Source organism: Crocuta crocuta, unplaced genomic scaffold, assembly GCF_008692635.1.
Source record: "Crocuta crocuta isolate KB4526 unplaced genomic scaffold, BGI_CrCroc_1.0 scaffold258, whole genome shotgun sequence".
Classification (NCBI taxonomy): domain Eukaryota; kingdom Metazoa; phylum Chordata; class Mammalia; order Carnivora; family Hyaenidae; genus Crocuta; species Crocuta crocuta.
This window is the reverse complement of record NW_027532842.1, coordinates 1,635,003-1,655,996: the sequence shown is the minus strand read 5'-3', so window position 1 is coordinate 1,655,996 and position 20,994 is coordinate 1,635,003. Positions and strand designations below refer to the sequence as shown.

Sequence of the window (20,994 nt, the reverse complement as noted above, 5' to 3'; positions counted from 1 at the left end):
TTTGGAGGCCATTTTTTATATATAATTTATTGTCAAATTGGCTGACATACAGTGTGTAAAGTGTGCTCTTGGTTTTTGGGGTAGATTCCTGTGATTCATTGCTTATATACAACACCCAGTGCTCATTCCAACAAGTGCCCTCCTCAGTGCCCATCACCCACTTTCCCCTCTCCCTCAATCCCATCCATCATCAGTTTGTTCTCTGTATCTGAGAATCTCTTATGGTTTGCCTCCCTCCCTCTCTGTTTGTAAGTATTTTTTCCTCTTCCCTTCCCCCATGGTCTTCTGTTAAGTTTCTCAATATCCACAAATGAGTGAAAACATACGACATTTGTCTTTCTCTGACTGACATATTTCACTCAGCATAATACCTTCCAGTTCCATCCAGTGAAGGTGTAGCAAGGGTCTTATTACAATTATTTATAAAAACTCTGTATTTTCTTATTCATTGCTTTCTGTTCATTTTTGTCATATTGGGCTGCTTTTCAAGATGACTGGTCTAGTGCCTGCTTCCATCAGTGTAGCAAAGTCTGGATTCTTTCATGGTTTGTGGGGAGGGAGTGGAGCCAGGAATTTGTGTCCTCTGATTTCTGAATACTCTTTATCTTGCAGGACCCTAGATTTCCCCTGAAATTTCTTTTCCCCTTCAACGCCTAGTTTCCATAGTGTACTTCTCTCCTTTGTGCCTTTCTGCTTTCCCATAAGTGCTTCACTGCAAAGACTCCCATTTCAAATCACACACACCTTCAAGTGTCTTCTTGTTAGACAACACTTGGATCTAGGCATTCTGTATGCATAAGTTATGCTGAGAATGCAGTTTTGATGTGTTCTATATTTTCCTTCTTGTTATGCTTTGTCAATTTTGAAAAAACATTTGGAGATATGGACATAGGTAGATCCTGTTGTCTTCTGTCTCCTTTTTATATATCTCTATCCTCATTTTACTTATTTATTTAATATACCCCCTTGTTTTTCCTAAAGATATTTATTTGTACTTTTTTCCCTTTCTCTCCTTGACATGAGTCAGCTTTTGGCCTTGAATCCTTTATGCATTAACCCAATAACTCTTTACTCAGTAGTCCTCTGTACTAGGCACTGCTGAAAGTGGCGAAGGCAACAGTGACAGAGTTTCAAAATCCCAACCTGACTGGGAGTTCGCTCTAGTAGAAGGAGATGAGCAAACAAATAAGTATGGTGTGCTGAGTGCCTTGGAGAGGAAAAAAAAATCAGGAAAAAGAGTGTAGGAAGTACTGGGGTAGGTGAGGGCGTGTCGTGAATGTACACAGGCAGCTAAGAAAGAGCTTGCCAACAAGGTGACAGTGGTTAGGGAACAAGGTATGGCTCTCTGAAGAGAGGGTTTTCCAAGCATAAGGACCAATGGGAACAGAATGCCCAGCATGGGAAGATACTCGGTACGTTGGAGGTACAGCAGGTGGGCCAGCACGGATGGAGCATGGTAACCGATAGGCGAGAGGTAAGAGAAGGGCCACGAAGGGCCGTTGAAAAGACTTTGGTTTTCATTGAGTACGAAGAGAAGCCACTGGAGGACAGAGGACAGGGAGGAGACCTACTCTGACTTTTATTCCTAATATTTCTTTTAGTCTAATTTGTTGAGAACAGACTGGAAGTAGAGGCAACAATAGATACAGGAACACCAATTGGGAGGCTGTTGCCATGATCCAAGTGAAATACGTTGGCAGCTTAGACCAGGATACTTAGAAGTGCAGGAGGTGGTCACATGACTGATCTCTTTTTAAGGTATAGCAAACATGATTTGCCGCCAGTTATATGTGAGATTATGGTTCATTACACTATCTGCAAAGAACTGGGGCCACCTTCCCTGTAAGTGTAGGCTCTTTGTAAACATCAGACGTAATCATTAGCTGTGGGACACCTACCGTTTCCTTCCCTGAAGTGGCAGCGTATTTGGGAATCTGGGTATGTGGTGCAGAATAAAGGTTATATGGAATCATTGATTTGAGGCCAGGGGGCAAGAGCGAGCATTGCTAACAGTGTTATTTAGTGATAGACCCGCACAGGTAAATGGCCAAAGTCTTATCAATGGGAAAAAGAAGATAAATGGTAAAGTGGCCATGACAGCTTTCTTCCACTCTTATATTGTGAAGGTAATAACGGAAAGCAGCACCCTGAAAATCTTGTACTTCCTCAGAGCGCCAAAGCAAAAGAAAAGTTCACGTGTATGTCAGAGCAGTTTCGCCATCTTAGCTTGACAGTGTCTGTGCAGTTGGGCTCGAGGATGGCTGTTTCTCAGAGGTTTTAAACACCCTCCAAATGTTAGAGCAACAGCTGTGTTGTGGCATATTAGCAGCGTCTCCATATCCTGAAGTTCTTCAAGTTAATGAGGGTAAATCCATTCAATCTTGTATTTATTCAACAATTAGTGGTAGTTACTGTGTGTCTGGCACTGTGCTAAGTGATAAGGATACAGTCGTATCTTTACAGGCAGATGTGGTCATTGTTCTCATAACCTGATGACCTACTAGGAAGATGGACATTTAACAGATCTCCTAACTATTGAATTTCCATGGTGAGAAATTCTACAAAGGAGAAATAGAGGTTTCTCTGAGAAGCTTAACCTGGTGGAGGGGAAGGGGACCAGTCTTACCAAAGGTAAGAAGCCGTATGCTGAGATCAGTGACACATCACTCCCTTTTATGCAATGATCCCAGTCTGTTCTTGGGAGGAAAGTAAGGAGGATTAGGGGATTAGGGCGCTGGAATGGATGCTAGATCCGTCATAGACACCACTCCAGTGTCCAGATTCTTTCATCCATTTTTTTTTGTTTGTTTATAATGGCTGTTACATTGTTGGTTCAGCTCAATGTCCGCCGTGATCAGCCTTCTCATCTAATATATGTCAAACAAACAGATGCACTTTGGAACTTTGCCAACTACTTCCCATCTCTGTATCTGATTCTACCCACCAGTTATCTGATCATGTCCAACCTATTCATCCAGCTAGTAGAGGTCATATTGTATTTCACTGCTCTTAAGAGAGTTGTCACTTCTGAATATAACACAGAAACTTAAGGAGGATGCCTCAATTGTAGTCATCCCACTCACTGATTTAACGGAAAAAAAATAATAAAGATACTGTCAAAGACTAACAGACTAGATGAAAAAAAGATTGTCTAAGTAAGTTGCGACCTTCCTACTTGGGTATTACAGAAAAATGCCGTTTTTATGGTCCTCTTTCTTTAAGCCTCTAAGAACAGGATAGTACATATGTCATTTGTTTCTTTTTTGTCATTAATCCCTTAATATTCTAAGTCCTGGATATTACATTAAGGGTGTTTCAGAGCATCGACTCGTCTGTATGCAGATCATTGTAACCATCTATCACTTCCAGTTAAAGATTTCTGTTTTGCACTTTCCCTTTCCAGCCCACTGTCACTGCATTAAAATCTCTAGAAGGATTGCGTTCGGTAAAAGCTACGCATATTTTCCTGGCCAGCCCCTTTGCTATAATCCAGTGCAAAGGTTCCAGCTCATATTTTCAATGCATGGGGAAAGGAGGGGCAGACACGGTGAAACCAAAATAAACAGATGGTTGCCTTGACAATCTGTAAGGGGCTCTTTCATGAGCATTTTTCATGGTTTTCTTTTGAAATAAACAGTAAGACAGTGATACAGTTTTTATGTCATCTACCTCCTGCAAATGGCCTCATGGGTTTCAGACTCCACAAAATACCTAGATGCCTCTGCCTGGAAGCCACCTTTCCTGAGCTTGACTCCTTCGAGGTCCCATCCCGCATCATTTTGGAAATGCCTCTGGGACCTGCTCTCCAGGCAGCTTGCTCGTGTTGTGGGTGTGAATGCAACTGAGGCATGGCAAGGGCGCCATGATATTTGGGGGAAGACAGACAGGAACAATTATTTTTACGTGAAGCAGAATGTCATTAGCAAGAGCAAGGATACAGAATGACATGACACCACAGAGAGGGAGAAACTTCCCTCTCAATGGTAGGATCAGGTAGAGGAAGGAATGTGGCACTGACCAGGACAAGGGAGTCACATTTGAGCAGGAGACTTGGGTCGGACAGGGGTGACTGTGAGTGGGAGATGGGTCAGGAAGTCCAACTTTGATGAAGACGAAGATAAATAATAAAATTGAACCTTTTTAACATTGACTTAAGCACATGGTCACATGGTCTACACTGTCAGTTTAAATTTACGTTTAAAAATTTTTTTTTAATGTTTATTTATATTTGAGAGAGAGAGAGAGACAGAGCATGAGCAGGGGAAGGGGAGAGAGAGAGGGAGGGAGACAGAGAATCCCAAGCATGTTCCAGGCTCTGAGCTGTCAGCACAGAGTCTGATGCAGGGCTTGAACTCCCAGACCATGAGATCATGACCTAAGCTGAAATCGGACACTTAACTGACTGAGCCACCCCAGCGCCCCTCTACTATATCAGTTTAAAGTTGTTTGCATGTTGGTTTGTAAAGGTAGGAAGGAAGGAAGGAAGGAAGGAAGGAAGGAGGAAGGAAGGAAGGAAGGAAGGAAGGAAGGAAGGAAGGGACCCATCTATCTCTTGTCCAGCCACAAACTACTAGGGCCTCCATTAGAACCTTCGTAGCTTTTAGGGGTGTTTGGGTGGCTCAGTCGGTTAAGTGTCTGACTCTTGGTCTCAGCTCAGGTCAGAATTTTATTTATGAGAGCTGATAAATGCTGCTTGTAGGCATGTTGGAAGGAAGGGAGGGAGGGAGGGAGGAAGGAGGAAGGAAGGAGGAAGGGAGGAAGGAAGGAAAGAAGGAAGGAAGGAGGAAGGGAGGGAGGAAGGAAGGGATGTAGGAGGAAGGAAGGAATGAAGAAGGAAGGAGGAGGGAGGGAGGAAGGAAGGAAGGAGGAAGGAAGGAGGAAAGGAGGAAGGAAGGAAAGAAGGAAGGAAGGAGGAGGAAGGAAGGAAGGAGGAAGGGAGGGAGGAAGGAAGGGAGGTAGGAGGAAGGAAGGAATGAAGAAGGAAGGAGGAGGGAGGAAGGAAGGAGGAGGGAGGAAGGAAGGAAGGAGGAGGGAGGGAGGGGGGAGGAAGGAAGGAGGGNCTGAAAATATTTATCATAAATATGTTTGAATATCCTTTTATATTTTCACATGCTCAGAGCCCTTATCTAGATGACAACACAGCACAAACGTGCCGTGGGGTAGGGCTTACAGATAATAAAGGCTCAGCAAGTACAATGCAGTTAGTACAACACAGTTGTAAGCTGAGGACATAAGCTCTCGAGTCAGATCTGAGTTGAAGACCCCACTCTGTCCTTTCCTAACTTTATGTTCACCTGACAGGTTCGGCTGGGCAACCTTTGAGACTCTGTTTTCTTATCTGCGAAATACAGACTATATTAGGGCTTATCTTACACTGTTATGTGAAGGTTACACAAGCTATTGCATGCAAAGCCCTAAGCACAGTGCCTGGCATCTGTTAATGATCAGAAAAGACTCATTATTAGTTATTGCTCCAAAACAGAGAGTCTGGAGACCTATGTCAGTGAGCTTTACTTTTCTAAGTGCTCATTCCTATTCCAGTGCAAGAAAATATGAAGGGAATTAAAACCATCTCAAACTTTTTAAAATATTGAGAACCAAAATGCCCCAGATTTCATCAGCTTGTGAGGTCACAGCTTCCTTTTTTTTGCCAAATCCCAGTAATCTCACCCCCCGTTATATATGCCTTCAAGAAGTTCAGTCTTTCAGATACTCAGACACATTGCAGGTGCCTTAGAAAATTTTCTGATGAAGGGAACCTCCCTACCTAGCTTGCCCTCATGATATATAGAGTCCAGTGTATCTCCCTCAAAGTGAGTTTCACTGATCATTTTGCCACTTCTAAATGCCCCCAAGGGAAGGAGCTGTTATTTTCTTGCCCTAGCCCAGGGCTCCTTCTGGATTCCTTCAGTGACCTCTTCCAAGGACATTTTGTCCATAGGAGTGATCACATCCTTCAAGGGAAATCTCCCTCCTGCCAGGTGGCCCTTAAAAGACAACAAACAGGCCCTGGATTGTGGTATCTAATTCTCATTCCCAACTAGAAGGAACCATGGCTTCTGGAGGGGATGGCTGGTCCCAGATCTGAAGCAGGAAATATCCAAATGAGCCAAGGGTTCTGTGTTGTGTCAGAAAGCAAGGAAGATAGACTTATGTCCAAAAGGCACAGGGGCCAGCAAGAAGGTGCTTCCATTGGCCAGAGATGACATAAACTGAGCATCTAAAAAGAAATAATTGGGGGCACCTGAGTGGCTTCATCAGTTGAGTGTCCAACCCTTGATTTCGGCTCAGGTTATGATCCCAGGGTTGTGGGATTGAGCCTGGCATCAGGCTCCATGCTGAGTGTGAAACCTGCTTAGGATTCTCTCTCTCTCTCTCTCTCTCTGTCTCCCTCCCTCTCTCTCTCCCTCTGTCCCTCTCCCCCATTCATGATCTCTTTCTCTAAAAAAATATATTTTTTGTCTTAAAAAGGGTAGGGGCACCTGGGTGGCTAGTTGGTTAAGCATCCAACTTTGGCTCAGGTCACGATCTCGCACTTTATGGGTTCGAGTCCCGCATCAGGCTCTCTGTTGTCAGCACAGAGCCTGCTTTGGGTCCTCTGCCCACTACTCGCTACCCCTCCCTCTCTCTCTCTCTCAAAAATAATATTAAAAATATTTTTAAAAAATAAAATAAAAGGGATAATAAATGCAATTGACTAAGACACATTGTGTATATTAACATAAAAATATTTTGTTTGTAATATTGTTTATAATAGTATTTTAAAAGGAGAGAAAGCAAAAACCTCCTTGATATCCCTGCAACACCAAGTCTGCATTCAAAAATTCAGCACTTTAGCGGAAAGGATTCAGCATTGATCCCACTTTTCCTCTAGAAACTGTATTGCAGAGAAATGAGATCACCCTAGCTGATGATGAAAACGTCTTTTCTTATGTGGGAATGCCAGCTAATAAATGCAGAAGGATGACGGAATCAGAACATCCTGTTGTAAGTCCCTGTGAAATAATCGATTCAGGGAGTCATCACTAACAGATGAAGCCATGAGAGGAAAGGTTGACAGGAACCTTTATGGAGGAAGAGTTGAGCCTGTCACCTCTGAGCCACTTCACTAAAAATGGAACAGCCAGACGTGACATGCTTCCTGATGGGAGGTAATGGTATGAGCGTAACATCACACCTCAGGTACTGTTGCCCGAATAAATCAAACCCGAATCTCATCCAGGCACAAGAACTACATTTCATTTACAGGGATGTGGGAACAAGTCAGATGTCATTAGGAGGAAGCAAAGAGGCAAAACCAGAATGTGGGACATTTCTACGAGCCGGCCAACCCAGTTTCTGAATAAGTCAGGGCCGGGGGAAGGGGGGGCGAGGAAGAAAGGGAGGGCAGAAGTGGACATTGCTTTTGATAAATGAGGCTTAAAAGACAACATCAAATGTAATACGCGGACCTCGTTTAAGTCCCAACTCAAGAAAACCAGCGGTAAAATAATTTTTTTCCTTGAGAAACCAGGAAGATTTTGTTATGAACAAGGCATTAAATGCCAAGGATATGTTGTCAGTTTTGTTCGGTGTTTCAGTGGCATTGTGGTTATATAAAAACGTTTAGCAACGTGCGCTGAAGTGTTAGCATTTTGCTTCAAAATGGTTTAACAAAGAAAATAAAGGGGATATGTGAGAGTAAAGTGACAAAATCTCCACAGTTGCTAAATCCAGGTGACGGATGGATGGAAACGGGGGAAAAGGGCATAGACGAAACACGTGCCAAAATCTTGACAACTGTTGAAACTGGAAATGGGTATGGGAAGGTCCTTTGTATGTATCCCTCTATTTCTGAGTACGTTCGAGGCTTTCTAACTTCTACGTAAAGAGATGGGCACAACTGAGGACCCTAGTGTCTCTGGAAATCTGGGTTATCTTCACTGAGAGCTTACCGCAGTGCGATTTCAGTGACACTGTGGCGGGTGGGCGGGGCCCCCCCAGTCTCTTGCTGGAGGTGCCTTCTGCGCACGAAGGGAAGCAGAGCCTTTTCTTGTACAGCCTCCTGAGTCCCATCCTGGTCTCCTCTGGGCCAGTGTGTGAGCCAGCACGCTCCTGCGTCATCCAAGAACAAGGAGGAGTTTGTCTAGTACTCTGCGATCCAAATGCTAATTGAGAAAGAAATCATTTCCTGAGGTGCAGAATGACAATTGTGCCAAAGAAGGCATGCTCTAGGTCACTGTGGGGGCCGGTTAGCTTCGTAGAGCCTCCCCAGTCCTTCTGGCTCCTTCTATAATAGGGCTTTCCGCAGTCTTGACTTGATCAGATACCTGTAGTGCCAGGACTTTCTGTCTCCAGGTAGAATGCAAGCCACACTTTTTTTTTTTTTTAATTTATAATTGTTAAAATACACCTGACATAAAATGGAGCATTTTAGGGGCACCTGGGTGGCTCAGTCAGTTAAGTGTCTGACTTTGGCTCAGGTCATGATCTCACAGTTTGTGAGTTCCAGCCCCACATCGGGCTCTGTGCTGACAACGCAGATTCTGTGTCTCCCTCTTTCTCTCTCAAAAATAAATAAATATAAAAACATTTATTTAAATGACCATTTTAACCATTTAAGTGGACAGACCAGGGGCATCAATACATTCACATGTATCTCTACAGTTCTTTTCATCTTGCAAGACCAAAACTGTACCCATTCCTACCTACTGCCCCCTCCCCCAGTCCCTGGCAACCACCATGCTATATGATCTGTTTGGATCTGACCGCTCTGAGTACCTCATCTAAGTGGAATCATGCAGTATTTGTCTTTTTGTGACTGGCTTATTTCACTCAGCGTCCACAAGGCTCATCCACGTAGCCGCATGTGGTCAGAATGTCCTTCCTTTGTAAGGCTGCATAGTTCTGCATTGTGTGATGCACCACATTTTGTTTGTCCCTTCGTCAGTGGACACTTGGGTTGTTTCCAGCTTTGGGTTACTGTGAACAGTGCTGCTGAGAACATGGGTTCACAATATAGAGGAGGTTGTGCAGGATAGAGGTTTTCTTCCAAGGTTGCAGAAGTCCCAGGAAGAGCTCGCAGTTCATGTTTCAGCTCAGGCCACCCTGAGCTTCTCTCCCTCTGAGATGAGTGCCCGGGCTCCCTACCTCCCTACGAGAGAGGGAGGGAGCTGTGTGCCTTTGACCAGACAGAGCCTGGGTGGCACTCACCACCTTCCACCAGCACGCTTTGTTTGCAAAGGATAAAAATAACACATGCTGTCAAGAGGGTTTAACAAAAGAAGCAGAGGGGCGCCTGGATGGCTCAGTTGGTTAAGCGTCCGATTTCGGCTCAAGTCATGATCTCACGGTCCATAAGTTTGAGCCCCACATTGGGCTCTGTGCTGACAGCTCAGAGCCTGGAGCCTGCTTCTCCCCTGCTCACACCCTGTCTCTCTCTGTCTCTCAAAAATAAGTAAACGTTAAAAAAAAATTTTTTTTAGAAAAGAAGGGGAAATTTGCCCCCTCACTCCTATTTCCCATTCCCCAAGGGTAGGATGTTCTTATATGAACAGTGTGCATTTTGCCAAAAGCTTTCTTCTAGACATATACAAATGTGTACATGTGTACAGTTTTGCTTCCTGTTTTACAGAAGTTTATGTTCTCACTCAACAATGTATCATCTTTCCCTACAGTGGAAAGGTGTTGCGTATCTAGGATGTTTTCCTTTTCTATGCTGTTACAAATGATGCTAAATTGAATATCCTTATGCATATATCCTTGCATATTTATCCAAGTACTATTATGGGATACATGTACATTTATTTATTTATTTATTTTTATAATGTTTGTTTATATTTGAGAGAGAGTGTTCATGAGCGGGGGATGGGCAGAGGAAGCCTGAGACAGAATCCAAAGCAGGCTCCAGGCTCTGAGCTGCCAGCACAGAGCCCGATGTGGGGCTCGAACTCAGGAGCCTTGAGATCATGACCTGAGCCGAAGTTGGATGCTTAAGTGACTGAGCCATCCAGGCGCCCCAAGACAGATGTACACTTAAAATTCTGATATGAATTTAATTTAAATAAATAAACACAAACATACAATTTTGGTAAGGACAGCTGTGTTGCCTTTCCAAAGAATTGCTCTAAGTTACCGGTTAGCTTTTTTTTTTTTTTAATTTGAGTATAGTTGATACACAATGTTCACCTGTTAGCTTTGAAGAAAGGTTTGAGGTTATTATTTCAAGTTTCAGGCAAACATTTCAGTCTGTTCATATTTGATCACCAAACATCCTTGTCTTCTCATCCTTGAAATAGCCTGTACTCCTTAATTAAAATCCCCTTGGAAAATCTCAATTTAGTAAAATTATCTAAATTTACAACTCTTGTCTGCTCATAGTCTTGGGCAAATTTAGGGGACAAAGATGTGATTGTATATTTCTGCAGATGGTATATTTCAGGATCACGAGTTCTCCTTTGAGTTACCAGGAAATAACAAAGTTAACCTCCTAAACATTGCGTCTTGTTCTTCGAAGATTACATACATTTATTTTTAAATACCGTGTCTCTTTTGAAAAAGAAAGAAAAGAAAAANAGGGGACAAAGATGTGATTGTATATTTCTGCAGATGGTATATTTCAGGATCACGAGTTCTCCTTTGAGTTACCAGGAAATAACAAAGTTAACCTCCTAAACATTGCGTCTTGTTCTTCGAAGATTACATACATTTATTTTTAAATACCGTGTCTCTTTTGAGAAAAGAAAGAAAAGAAAACCCTTTGTCTCCATCTCCTTCTCTTTTTGATTTTTAAGCTGAAGAATTACTAATTGCCTAGAAAGATCAAGCCCCCTAAGGCTTTTATGCTGATATGCCCAGGAGAAAGACGCTCCCCCCAAACCCCAATTTTAATTACTTAAACAACGTGCATAGTTTGTGTATGTCAGCCTGGGCAAGCGGCTTCAGGATTCCACCTCAGTTACAAAGATTTCCTCAAATAAGGCAATGTGGTCACGGCGCACGGTTTTGAAAACGAGCCACTGGGGGCTCCCGGCGGCGGCGGGTCCCGGAGAGGAGGAGTTAACGCGGAGGGAAGACCGTACCCTCCACGCCAGTGGACGTCTGCGCCTCGGACACGCGGGAGTCCCCCGGGCCCCGTCCGAAGTGCTCAGCCCCGAGGACTCCGGGAAGACCAGGGGCTTCTTTTGTGTTTGCTGCGAGCTGAGCTCTCCAGGCGTGTCTGCGGCGCGGAGGCGCGGCCGCGCCCGNCGGGCCTCCTCGGGAGCCGGCCCCGGGAAATGCTCGATTGTTATGCGACAATTGATTTGCGTCCATCCGAGGATTCCAATGGCAAAGTGACCCTCCCGGCCGCCGGTCCCTCCCTCCCCGGCTGCCGCCCTCCCCTCCCCGCAGCGGGAGCCTCCCGACGCGGCCACCGCGCCGCGCCCCTCCTCCCGTTCCCCGGGCTCCGGATCCCTGAAGTTATTAGGAGAAATAAGGTAGCCGAGAGGACCACATGGAAGTTGTGACAGCCCCCGGCGGCGCACCCCTCTCGCCGGAGCCACGGCCTCGCCTTAGGATTCACCCGCTGACACGCTGAATGAAGGAGGGGCCCGTGCCAGCCAGCCCGCCGGGATGGGCCACTGCTGCTGCAAGCCTAATAACTGCCTTCAGTGCCTGGACAAGACGGTACTTTGCCTCCCCTCCCCTCCTTCTCCCCTCCTTTGCAAGCGCAGAGAGAAAGCCTGAGCAGCCCAGCCGCCTCTGTCCCCGTCCCCGGGCGTGTGTGTGCGCTTTGTTGGCGAGCGGGAGGCCGCCCTCCCCGGGCCCCGCGTGCGGGGTTGTGAGCGCAGGAGCCTCCCGTCGCACCTGCTCTGCAGTGCCTTGCATAATCTCTGCCCTCGGTCTCAGAGGCAGCTGTTGCATAGTCCCCAAACCGTTAGGGCTCCGCTCACACGTGTTGAAATCCCGAAGCCAAGACAGCCTTGGAATATTCGTAATGCATTTTAGTACCTGTGAAACCCAAGCCATTCCAGTGGGGGATTGAGATGCGCTAGACAGGCTTCTCCGGGCCCACTGCTAACTCCGAAAGTTTCCCACTCTCCTCAACAAACAACACCCACCCTTGCAATGTGTATTCTTAAGGTCAGAGAGGAAGTGCGCTTGTCTTCAGTGTGCTTGTTGCACCGCGTAAGGGTGCTTAAGGTAGAGGTGAAAGCTTAAAGAGCCCAAGAGGCGAAGGGTGTGTTCAAGTCTTCCCGGGAAGGAAGATTCACAGCCAGGGAACTGAGGATAGAGCAGGAACATGCCAGAACGGTGGGACGGTTCCAACACAAAGCCTTTCTTTGCTTTTGACATTTGCCTGTGAGCTTACAGAGAGATCCGGGAGGGCTTTTAATTTCACTAGTAGAAATATGTTGGCAAGAAATCTTGTCTCTGTGATGTCTCTTCTCACACACATTCGGATTTCTCCAAGATGCATGAAAATGGGATTTAATAAGGGGGTGAAATTGCCTCTTTGTACCCACGTGGGCAGCGGCTACATAGATAGCTTGAGGTATGGTATGTGACCAGGTGAAGGAAAATAAATGGCTTAATATAAAACTCATCACAAAGAGGCCACTTGGGAACATCTTTCTTATCAGTTCTGTTTGTGAACTTTGACCTAGGAAAATTACACTGATATTTTAAAAGTTACCCTGTACTTTTGTTCCAAAAGGAGTAACTATTTCTGTAGGTTTGGCTTTTACTACCATGAATGTGAACTAAAATATTTATATATACATTTATGAGGTTTTCACAAATAGAAATAAAAAACATTTGCACTTAATTGTCTACAAATCCAATATTGAAGCGATGAAGCCCTTTTTCAAGAGAAGTGATCACAAAAAGGTGTTGAAGGCAGCTTTGTAATGATGGTTATAATAACAGGGAAGGATTTGCTACATGCACGATAATATTATAATGTTCATCTTCCTAAGTCCTGGTGCAGAAGTTTTAGAAATAGAAGCTGGAAGCTGCAGGTCTTCTTTGAGAAAATATAGTTTAAAGTGAACTTCTCCTTTTTTGTTTCAAATCAAGTTCTTGAAAGTAACTGTCTATTCTTGAATGTGGAGATTCTGGGCCATTCTTGAATGTAGAGATTTTGGAAGACAACTAAGTAGTATTCCATCTCTCCAGCCATATGATGTTTAAGTAACTTTCAAATGTTTTTTTTTTAATTTTTTTAATGTTTTCCATATTTGAAAGAGAGAGACACTGTGCGAGCAGGGGAGGGGCAGAGAAAGGGAGACAGAATCGGAAGCAGGCTCCAGGCTCTGAGCTGTCCACACAGAGCCGGATGCAGTGTTTGAACCCAGGAGCTCCAAGATCATGACCTGAGCCAGATGCTTAACCGACTGAGCCACCCAGGCGCCCCTAACTTTCAAATGTTTTAACTTTCAAACTCCAGACATAATACAGACTTTCCTTTCCTGACGAAAACCTAGCTGTATCTATCAACTTTCTCATTACGTGTACACCCACGTTTCTTGACTTTCTTTTGCCGTAGTTCAGAGGCGTATTCCCATGGGAGGTTTTGAAGCTGTAAATTCATAGGTGCTCATGTGAGAAATTGAGGATTTCCTTTTTTTAAATTTAAAAGAAGCCATTGTTTTAGTTAGCCATCTGCTTTTCAGGGTACTCTCACAGGGAGTATGCCAAAATCACTTGTTTATTCAGTGGTCACCTGTTGGGCTAGGCTTTGGATGCTGAGAGCATGGTGGGATTCCATTCCAGTCCAGCCCTTTCAAATCTCATGGTAAAATCCATCAGTTTCTAGAACCACCCCCCCATCAACATTGAAAGAATCCTGATAAAATTGTTAATAAAGTTTTTTCTGCTTACTTTAGACCAACCTCATAAACCTTAAAAAAAAAAAAAAAGAATTTCTCAGAAGTTTATACGGATAGAGTTTAAACACTTAATTTTGATATCCTACTTGTGAATTGTTAAAACATTCTTAATTCTAGTGCAGCTAAAGATGTTCTGAAAAGAGTCAACAGACAATAAAGATACTTTTCAGTAATAGTTTCAGAGATAGGGTTAAGAGATATAAACCTGAAGATGTTTCTTTAGCATTCATTCACCAGGAGAAAATATAGAATCTTATCTAGAGGATGAATGAAAATGTATTAAATGAGTAAATCATTTAAAAAAAAATTTTTGTAATCTTTATTTATTTTTGAGAGAGAGACAGAATGTGAGCTGGGGAAGAACAGAGAGAGAGGGAGACACAGAATCCAAAGCAGGCTCCACGCTCTGAGCTGTCAGTACAGAGCCTGACACGGGGCTCGAACTCACAAGTGGTGAGATCATGACCTGAGCCAAAGTCGGATACTTAAATGACTGAGGCGCCCAGGTGCCCCGAATAAATTGTTTTTAAAAGCCAATTGTGCTTTATGTATTTTCACCTCTTCAGAAAACATATTCATTGTCAATATTTCTTACTGATTTACAGTATTTGTAATATCTATCTCCCAGTTATTATGGGGGCTATCAAAGAATTCTCAGAAGGGCACAGCCTGACCTGTGGAGTTACCAGTTACTCCTTGAGTCATACCTCCACCTTTACCAGAGAAATTACAAACAGGGTAGGCAACAATAACGTATGGAGAACAATTAGCACATTAGTACAAGACTGGAGTGTGATAGTTATGTGGTACCGGCCATACCTGTTTCTGGAATCTAGTGAAAGGAGAAATGCATGCTAGAATCCTAGGCAAGGTTTCTTGGAAAAAATAGAACATGAACCACACTTTGAGGAATGGGGCGGAGTTTTAATGAACTGTGTGAGAAGCAGGAATGCAGGTCTAAGCAAGGAGTGCATGAGTAAAGGTTCTTTAGCCCAGTTTGATGAAAGATGAGAATAAACACAGTAGGAAATCCAAGCACATAGGGAGTGTGGGGAAATATTTTCCAGGCTGAAAGCCAGACCCAGGTTTTTTAACTTGAGTTATAAGAAAGTAGAAATCCATCTGGGGATTTGAACAGAGAGGCAATCTGTAGAAAGACTCACTCTATAGGTATTTTGAAAGGAAAAGTGTGACCCAGAGAGGCCATTGGAACACCCGGATGGATTTCAAAGTCTGTTTGCCTGTAGACTCAGCTGGTCCAGGATCAAGCCGGCAGCTCTGCACACACAGGAACTCCTTGCCCTTAACCTTCCAGAGCTAGTCATTCTTAGGAACATTGAGTTATTGAGAGAAATAAATGAGATGTAGACTAGAATGCCAACTTATTTTTTAACAATACGAAATGTAACTGACAGGCAAGCAAATGATAAGTCTGGTAAATACGTATTTCTTTTTAGAGTCAAAAGTCTAGCTTTGTAAGAGGCTTTGATAAGAATGGAATCTGAGCCAGCAAGTTATGGTCTTTAGGTGTTCGGTGGCCTCAGAGCCTATATGTCCACGTGTCATCACCTCTCCAGCTAGAAATGCAATTGAGAAGACTTGTTAGATTGTCACTTGTTGTGGTGACTGCCTCTTCTTAGGCTCCTTTTGCATCTTCTCCAAGTGACCTCCTCGGCTCTGTCCCTGTAGGGGTTACTTTGCATATCTCTACCCTAACCTCATATGTGTTGATTATCATCTCAGAGGCTGGACTTATTTACTTTTTCTCCAATAAATTCTTGGTCGGAATGGCAGTTAGAAACCACCTCACTGTTCCTCCCAGGCATCTGGTATCTAACAGTAATACATTTGGGAAGGTAATAAGAGAAAATCCAGGAAGGTCAAGAAACTTCACAAGTGATAAATGAATGGATTGAAAGTCATGGCACTGGCTATTTTCCTCTTTCGCTTCCTCTGAGATCCAGGATTTCCCTGCATTACTTCTTCGGATTCACAGCCCTTCACCTTGGGACACATAAAACTCTGTCCTTTCTAGTTGTTCTTCGGTAATCCGGGTGGGTTATGGCGTTGCGTTATGAAGTATGGCCTCTTAGGAAGCTAGATGTTCTGCAGTCACTGGTGCACGGGAAAAAGGCTGGAATGACGCCCTGTAAGTTAATTCTTTCTAATTTCTTTTAAAACAAGATGGGGTTTTGCTCAGGTCTCACACAAGTAGACAATGACATGTATTGAAGAGCATCACATGTGAATGATACTTACCTTGGCCAGTCTCTATTAAATTGTACTGCAGAGTTGAAAAGGAGATAGAAAACTCCAGTGGCCTGTGTTAATTACATGTGGAAGAAAGAATACTTATTGAAGAAGTCAGAGCATGGCATCAGTGCTGCCTTCAAGGCATAATAACTGAAATGAAAAACAAAAGGTCAGTCTACCTCTCAAAGGAATTTTCCACAGAGCTATATTATGAATTTAGCCAGTCTTCACAGTATTAATATTGAAACCGAACGCAGCATTCACAAACAGCGCTATGAAAACAGCGCTGAAGACTTGGAGATGTCACCTTGTGGCTGATTCATTTTGAAATACAAAAGAAAATACTTCCCTATTAATACAGGGCTCTTCCATGTAGAATCAAACCCTAACCTGAACTCCCTGAGTTCATGTTATGAGTGAAAAGCAGTATTATTTCTAGGAAGAATGGAAAATTCCTTAACCCCTTTGTAATTTCGTGGGTATGTCTGTATATCACTTTGAATTTCAGCAATTCACAACAAAAAGGATCTGGAAGTTTCTTCAAATAGCAGAATTCTCTAGGTTTCTTCTGTAATTCCCTGTATGGTTCTTTTGCTTAGCCTGGGAAAAGGTGGCCCAGCTTGTATTGTTGAATTTTTTTTATCTGCATTGACTCCAGGGCAGGCCAAAAAGATAGGAACAATTAGAAATTAGCTGGGAGTCTGTGGGCTTACGTGTATATATTTTTTATTTCTCTGTGTGTTTTTATTTATGTGTTATTTTTTCACAATTAATTACTTTACTGCCAAGTTACTGTTTTGGTGGTAGAGTACAGTTCCATTTATCAATTCATTTATTTCAACAAATATGTGAGAGCCCAGTACACTCTTTCTTCTGATTCATCGTATCAGAGTCATGTAATCTTGGACACATGGATGTCTTTTTAAAGAGAAATCCAGTTGGGAAGACGGAGCCGATCAAAACACTTAGAAACTGCAGTGAAGTTTACAAAATCGTCATCAGTCCCCTGTGGCTGCTCAAGAACCCCTTCAGGGTGAGTCACAGACCAGAGGCAGGAACATGGCAAGGAAAAGAGAAGGGCCCCTGTGATAGGGGTGACACAGGCTCCCAGAAATAGCCTCAGGTGCTGTCTAGTGTCACACTTCTCAGGCTGTTGCCTTGGTATTCCCACATTCCTCCTCCTCCTTCTTCCTCTGCTGTCAGGAATTCTCCCAGCCAGCCCCGCCTGGCTCAGTTCTATCACATTGTTTTATCATTTCTTATTCACTTACTGACTTTCTGGGAGACTCTTAAACTCTTTGAAGGCAGAAATCACCTGCCTGGTATGTCTACCTGGTGCATAGTAGGCACTGAGTAAATATATGTTGTTTTGTATGAATTCCCTATGTCTCCATTTGTTGGGGGTGAAAGCACCTCAGATTCACACAACCTTCAGCTTTAAGTATGAGTAGGCTGTTCCATTGGTTTCTGACTTGAAGCTTAGGGAGCTAGCTGATGTCCAAGTGTAGAATCACATGGGCGATGCTAACAAAGAGTGGCATTTTCACTTCCTGTTACCGCCAAGTTCACATGGGTAGCACCATCCACCTGAACAGATAACTCCCATTGACCAAGCGTGTTAAAATAACAGTGTGGCAAGCTGGCTCAGGGCTTGGCCACACATCCAATTACTTGAAGTTAATGGAACGATTAGCAGTTGGTATGCTTTGCCAGGCTTGTGTAGCTAGGAAAGATTAGTGGCAGCATTCACCACGAGACTGTGCACACCTTAGCATGGAGAGCCATGTGTGAGAAGAAATGTAGGCTTCAGTGCAGCAGACTTGCAGTGGTGTGTTTAGGGCTAGAGATAGAGGGGGAGAGTCAGATGTTTTATGGGTATAGCTCATCTCAGATTCCATCTGTGAATACAACGTACCACACTAAAAGGAATAGAGAACTCAGTGTGCAAAAGAGAGGTACGTGACCAAATAAAAGAGGTGGCTAAGAAGACACAGCTGTTGGATGGGACTTAGATGAATGTCCTCCAAGGGTCCATTTCCAGTTAAGCCTGTCATAGAGTAAACAGTAATTTTAGAGGAATGGCCTTTTAGACTTTGCGATTTCTGGATTGTATCACCGGGATGGTTTGGATAATTAATACTGAGTTCTATTTTTAGACCTTTGGAGTGAAAGCAGGAGCTCGTGCTTGGCACCAGTTAGGAATTTTCCACTCATTCCCCATGTAGGGAAGCACTGATCTCACATTGGGCCATCAGAGGAGGCCATGCTCATATTTCAGTCATCCTACCATGTCATCGTGCTGGACTGGCTTAGGTTGGGGAGCAAGGGGGAATCATGGCATGAGATCCTTTCAAAGGGAGTCTTTGGGGCGCCCCTCCTCCTGTGTGTTCAACAGAACCCAAGGGCCTTGCAAGATCACTGTTGGAATCTGTTGAGTCGTGATGGATGGAAGGGTAACTTTGAGGCAGGGAGGAGAGAGAATGGAAAGTTCCTTGAAGTTCGCTTCTTGCCTTAAGGAAGAGAGCACCTGCAGTCCTCACTGCTGTTGACTCACTCCACTGCAGGGCAGCACGACGTCAGTCTGGCTTAGCTTGCAGAAAACAGAGAGTAACTTAATGGATGCAGAAAATTCATAAATCAGAAGAGTTGGTATCATTTCAAAAACAAGCACTTAAGAAGAAAGGGCTGTCGCCAATCCACACAGGCTGACCTTAGCGGGCAGAGCTGGGCTGAGCCAGCATCTTCCGGAGGAATGTGTTAGTGGGGGTTAGAGACAGCTGATGGGGAAAAGCTCAGCAGCTACCCTCTCAGAAGCTACAGCCTCAGGTAGGCTGTACTGGAAATGTACTGTCATCTGACCAACAAATCCATACCATGGACAAATGCAGGTAGTCCCAGGGGTGGGATGGGGCATGAATGCACCAGGGAATTTTTTATTGAAAAAGTGGTGAGGAGCTGACACTGACCCTCTCAAAGTTAGTTATAGAAGCTGTGAAAATAAGTGCTCCTATCCAGTCTGAGGATTGGTGCCATTTGGATCTTGATGCCGGGTCTGTATAAGGATGGGGAGGAGGGGCAATCTCAGTGTGTTAGCGCTTGGTGAGGAGTGCAGACTCTGGCTTCACCGCTTCCCAGCCAGGCGTGCACGGGATGGTTGCTTGGCCTGGAGCTAAGGTTCATCCTCCACACAGGAAAATAGGACCCAGGACCCCGTTGAGAGCATGTGAAGGACCAAATGAGGGAAAGGGCTTACCTAGTGCTGTGCCTCACATACGTAGTGTTTGGAAATGTTCACACTGATGTTAATGTTGTAATTAGCCAGACCTTACCAGAGTTTAGTTGTTTACCTTGACATTGAAGTCTTCAGGTTTGTTGCTAATGTTTGACAGCCGATCCTTCCTTGGCAATCCATCTGATGACTGTAGTGTGAAACTACAGTTACTTTTATAGGCTATGCTTGCGAAAGGTTGGGGGTGGAGTTGGGTTATCTTCCTCCATTCTTCCCCCATCACTGCCTCTCCAAATGGAGACGGTGCAGGGTCTGTGGTCTCACCCATCCCCTTCCTATCTCCCCTTCCTATCTCCCCTTCCATCTCTCTTCTGTTCCCATCTGTTCCCTTTCTTTTCTTCGTTCTTTTCTTTTATTCTGTCACTTTTGTTTGTCCTAAAGCAAAGATGATGGGTCAGGCCCGGCTGGCGGTGTTAGCGTTAGCTCTTCGTACAAGTGATTCAGGTCTAAAGGTTGCCCATAATCTTTACCACAATCAGCACTGTCTCCTCACTGGGACTCCAAGCCACTCCTTCCCCAGATGTCTTATTCTCCTGTGGCTGGAAAGTGTGGGGTGACTTACTGTGATCTGAGAGATCCCTGGGCAGGGCACTGTTAACATCTGCCCAGGCCTTCTTATTGGTTTCTTGGATTTTGTTAAGTTCTTGTTCTTCACTGCCTAACCTCATCCAAGTCTTTGCAGCTAGCAGCACTCTGACTATGAATACTTTAATAATGCTATTTGGGGACTGATAAGTACCGTACAGTTAACCCTTGAAGAACCAGCAATTGGAGTGCTCAACTCCTGCACAGTAGGAAATCTATGAATAACTTTTGACTCCCCAAAAACTTAACTACTAGTAACCCACTGTTGACCAGAAGCCTTACCAAGAACAGTTGATTAACACAGTTTGTATATTGTATTATATACAGTATTCTTTTTAAAGAATTTTTTTTTTTACATTTATTTATTTTTGAGAGACAGAGACAGAGCACAAGTTGGGGAGGGCCAGAGAGAGAAGGAGATGCAGAATCCGAAGCAGGCTCCAGGCTCTGAGCTGTCAGCACAGAGCCCGACGCAGGGCTCGAACTCACAAACTGTGAGATCATGACCTGAGCCGAAGCCAGACGCTTAACTGACAGAGCCACCCAGGCACCCCTGTATTTTTATAATAAAGTAGGGAAAAGAAGACATTATTTAAAAATCACAAGGAAGAGAAAATACATTTACAGTACTATACCGTATTTATTGAAAAATATTTGAGGGGCACCTGGATGGCTTAGTCAGTTGAGTGTCCAACTCTTCGATTTCAGCTCAGGTCATGATCCCAGGGCTGTAGGATGGAGCCCTATGTTGAGCTCTGCACCGAGCATGGAGCCTGCTTGAGATTCTCTTTCTCTCTCCTCCACTCTGGCTCTCTGTCGCGCTCTCTGAAATAAATAAAATTTTTTAAAAATTTTTTATAAAAAGAAAACAATTCGAATGGGAGTGGACACACAGTTCAAACCAATGTTGTTCAAGAGTCAGCTTCAATTCTCTGGCTGTGCTTAGAAACTGAGGATTGGGGCACCTGGGTGGCTTAGTCGGTTAAGCGTCCGACTTTCGCTCAGGTCATGATCTCG

General features: G+C 44.1%; 1 protein-coding gene across 4 annotated transcripts in view; it reads left to right on the top strand.

Moving 5' to 3' along the window:
- Positions 1-20,994, top strand: part of MTUS2 (microtubule associated scaffold protein 2) — a 376,214-nt gene that overhangs the window by 288,078 nt on the left and 67,142 nt on the right. The window contains exon 1 of one of the 4 annotated variants that reach the window (XM_077745437.1): positions 11,346-11,646. The exons of the other annotated variants lie outside the window; for them this stretch is intronic. Coding sequence (XP_077601563.1) covers positions 11,593-11,646 — 54 coding nt within the window. The 5' untranslated portion in view covers positions 11,346-11,592. Of the gene's footprint in view, positions 1-11,345; positions 11,647-20,994 lie in introns of those variants that run through there. 4 annotated transcript variants of the gene reach the window in all.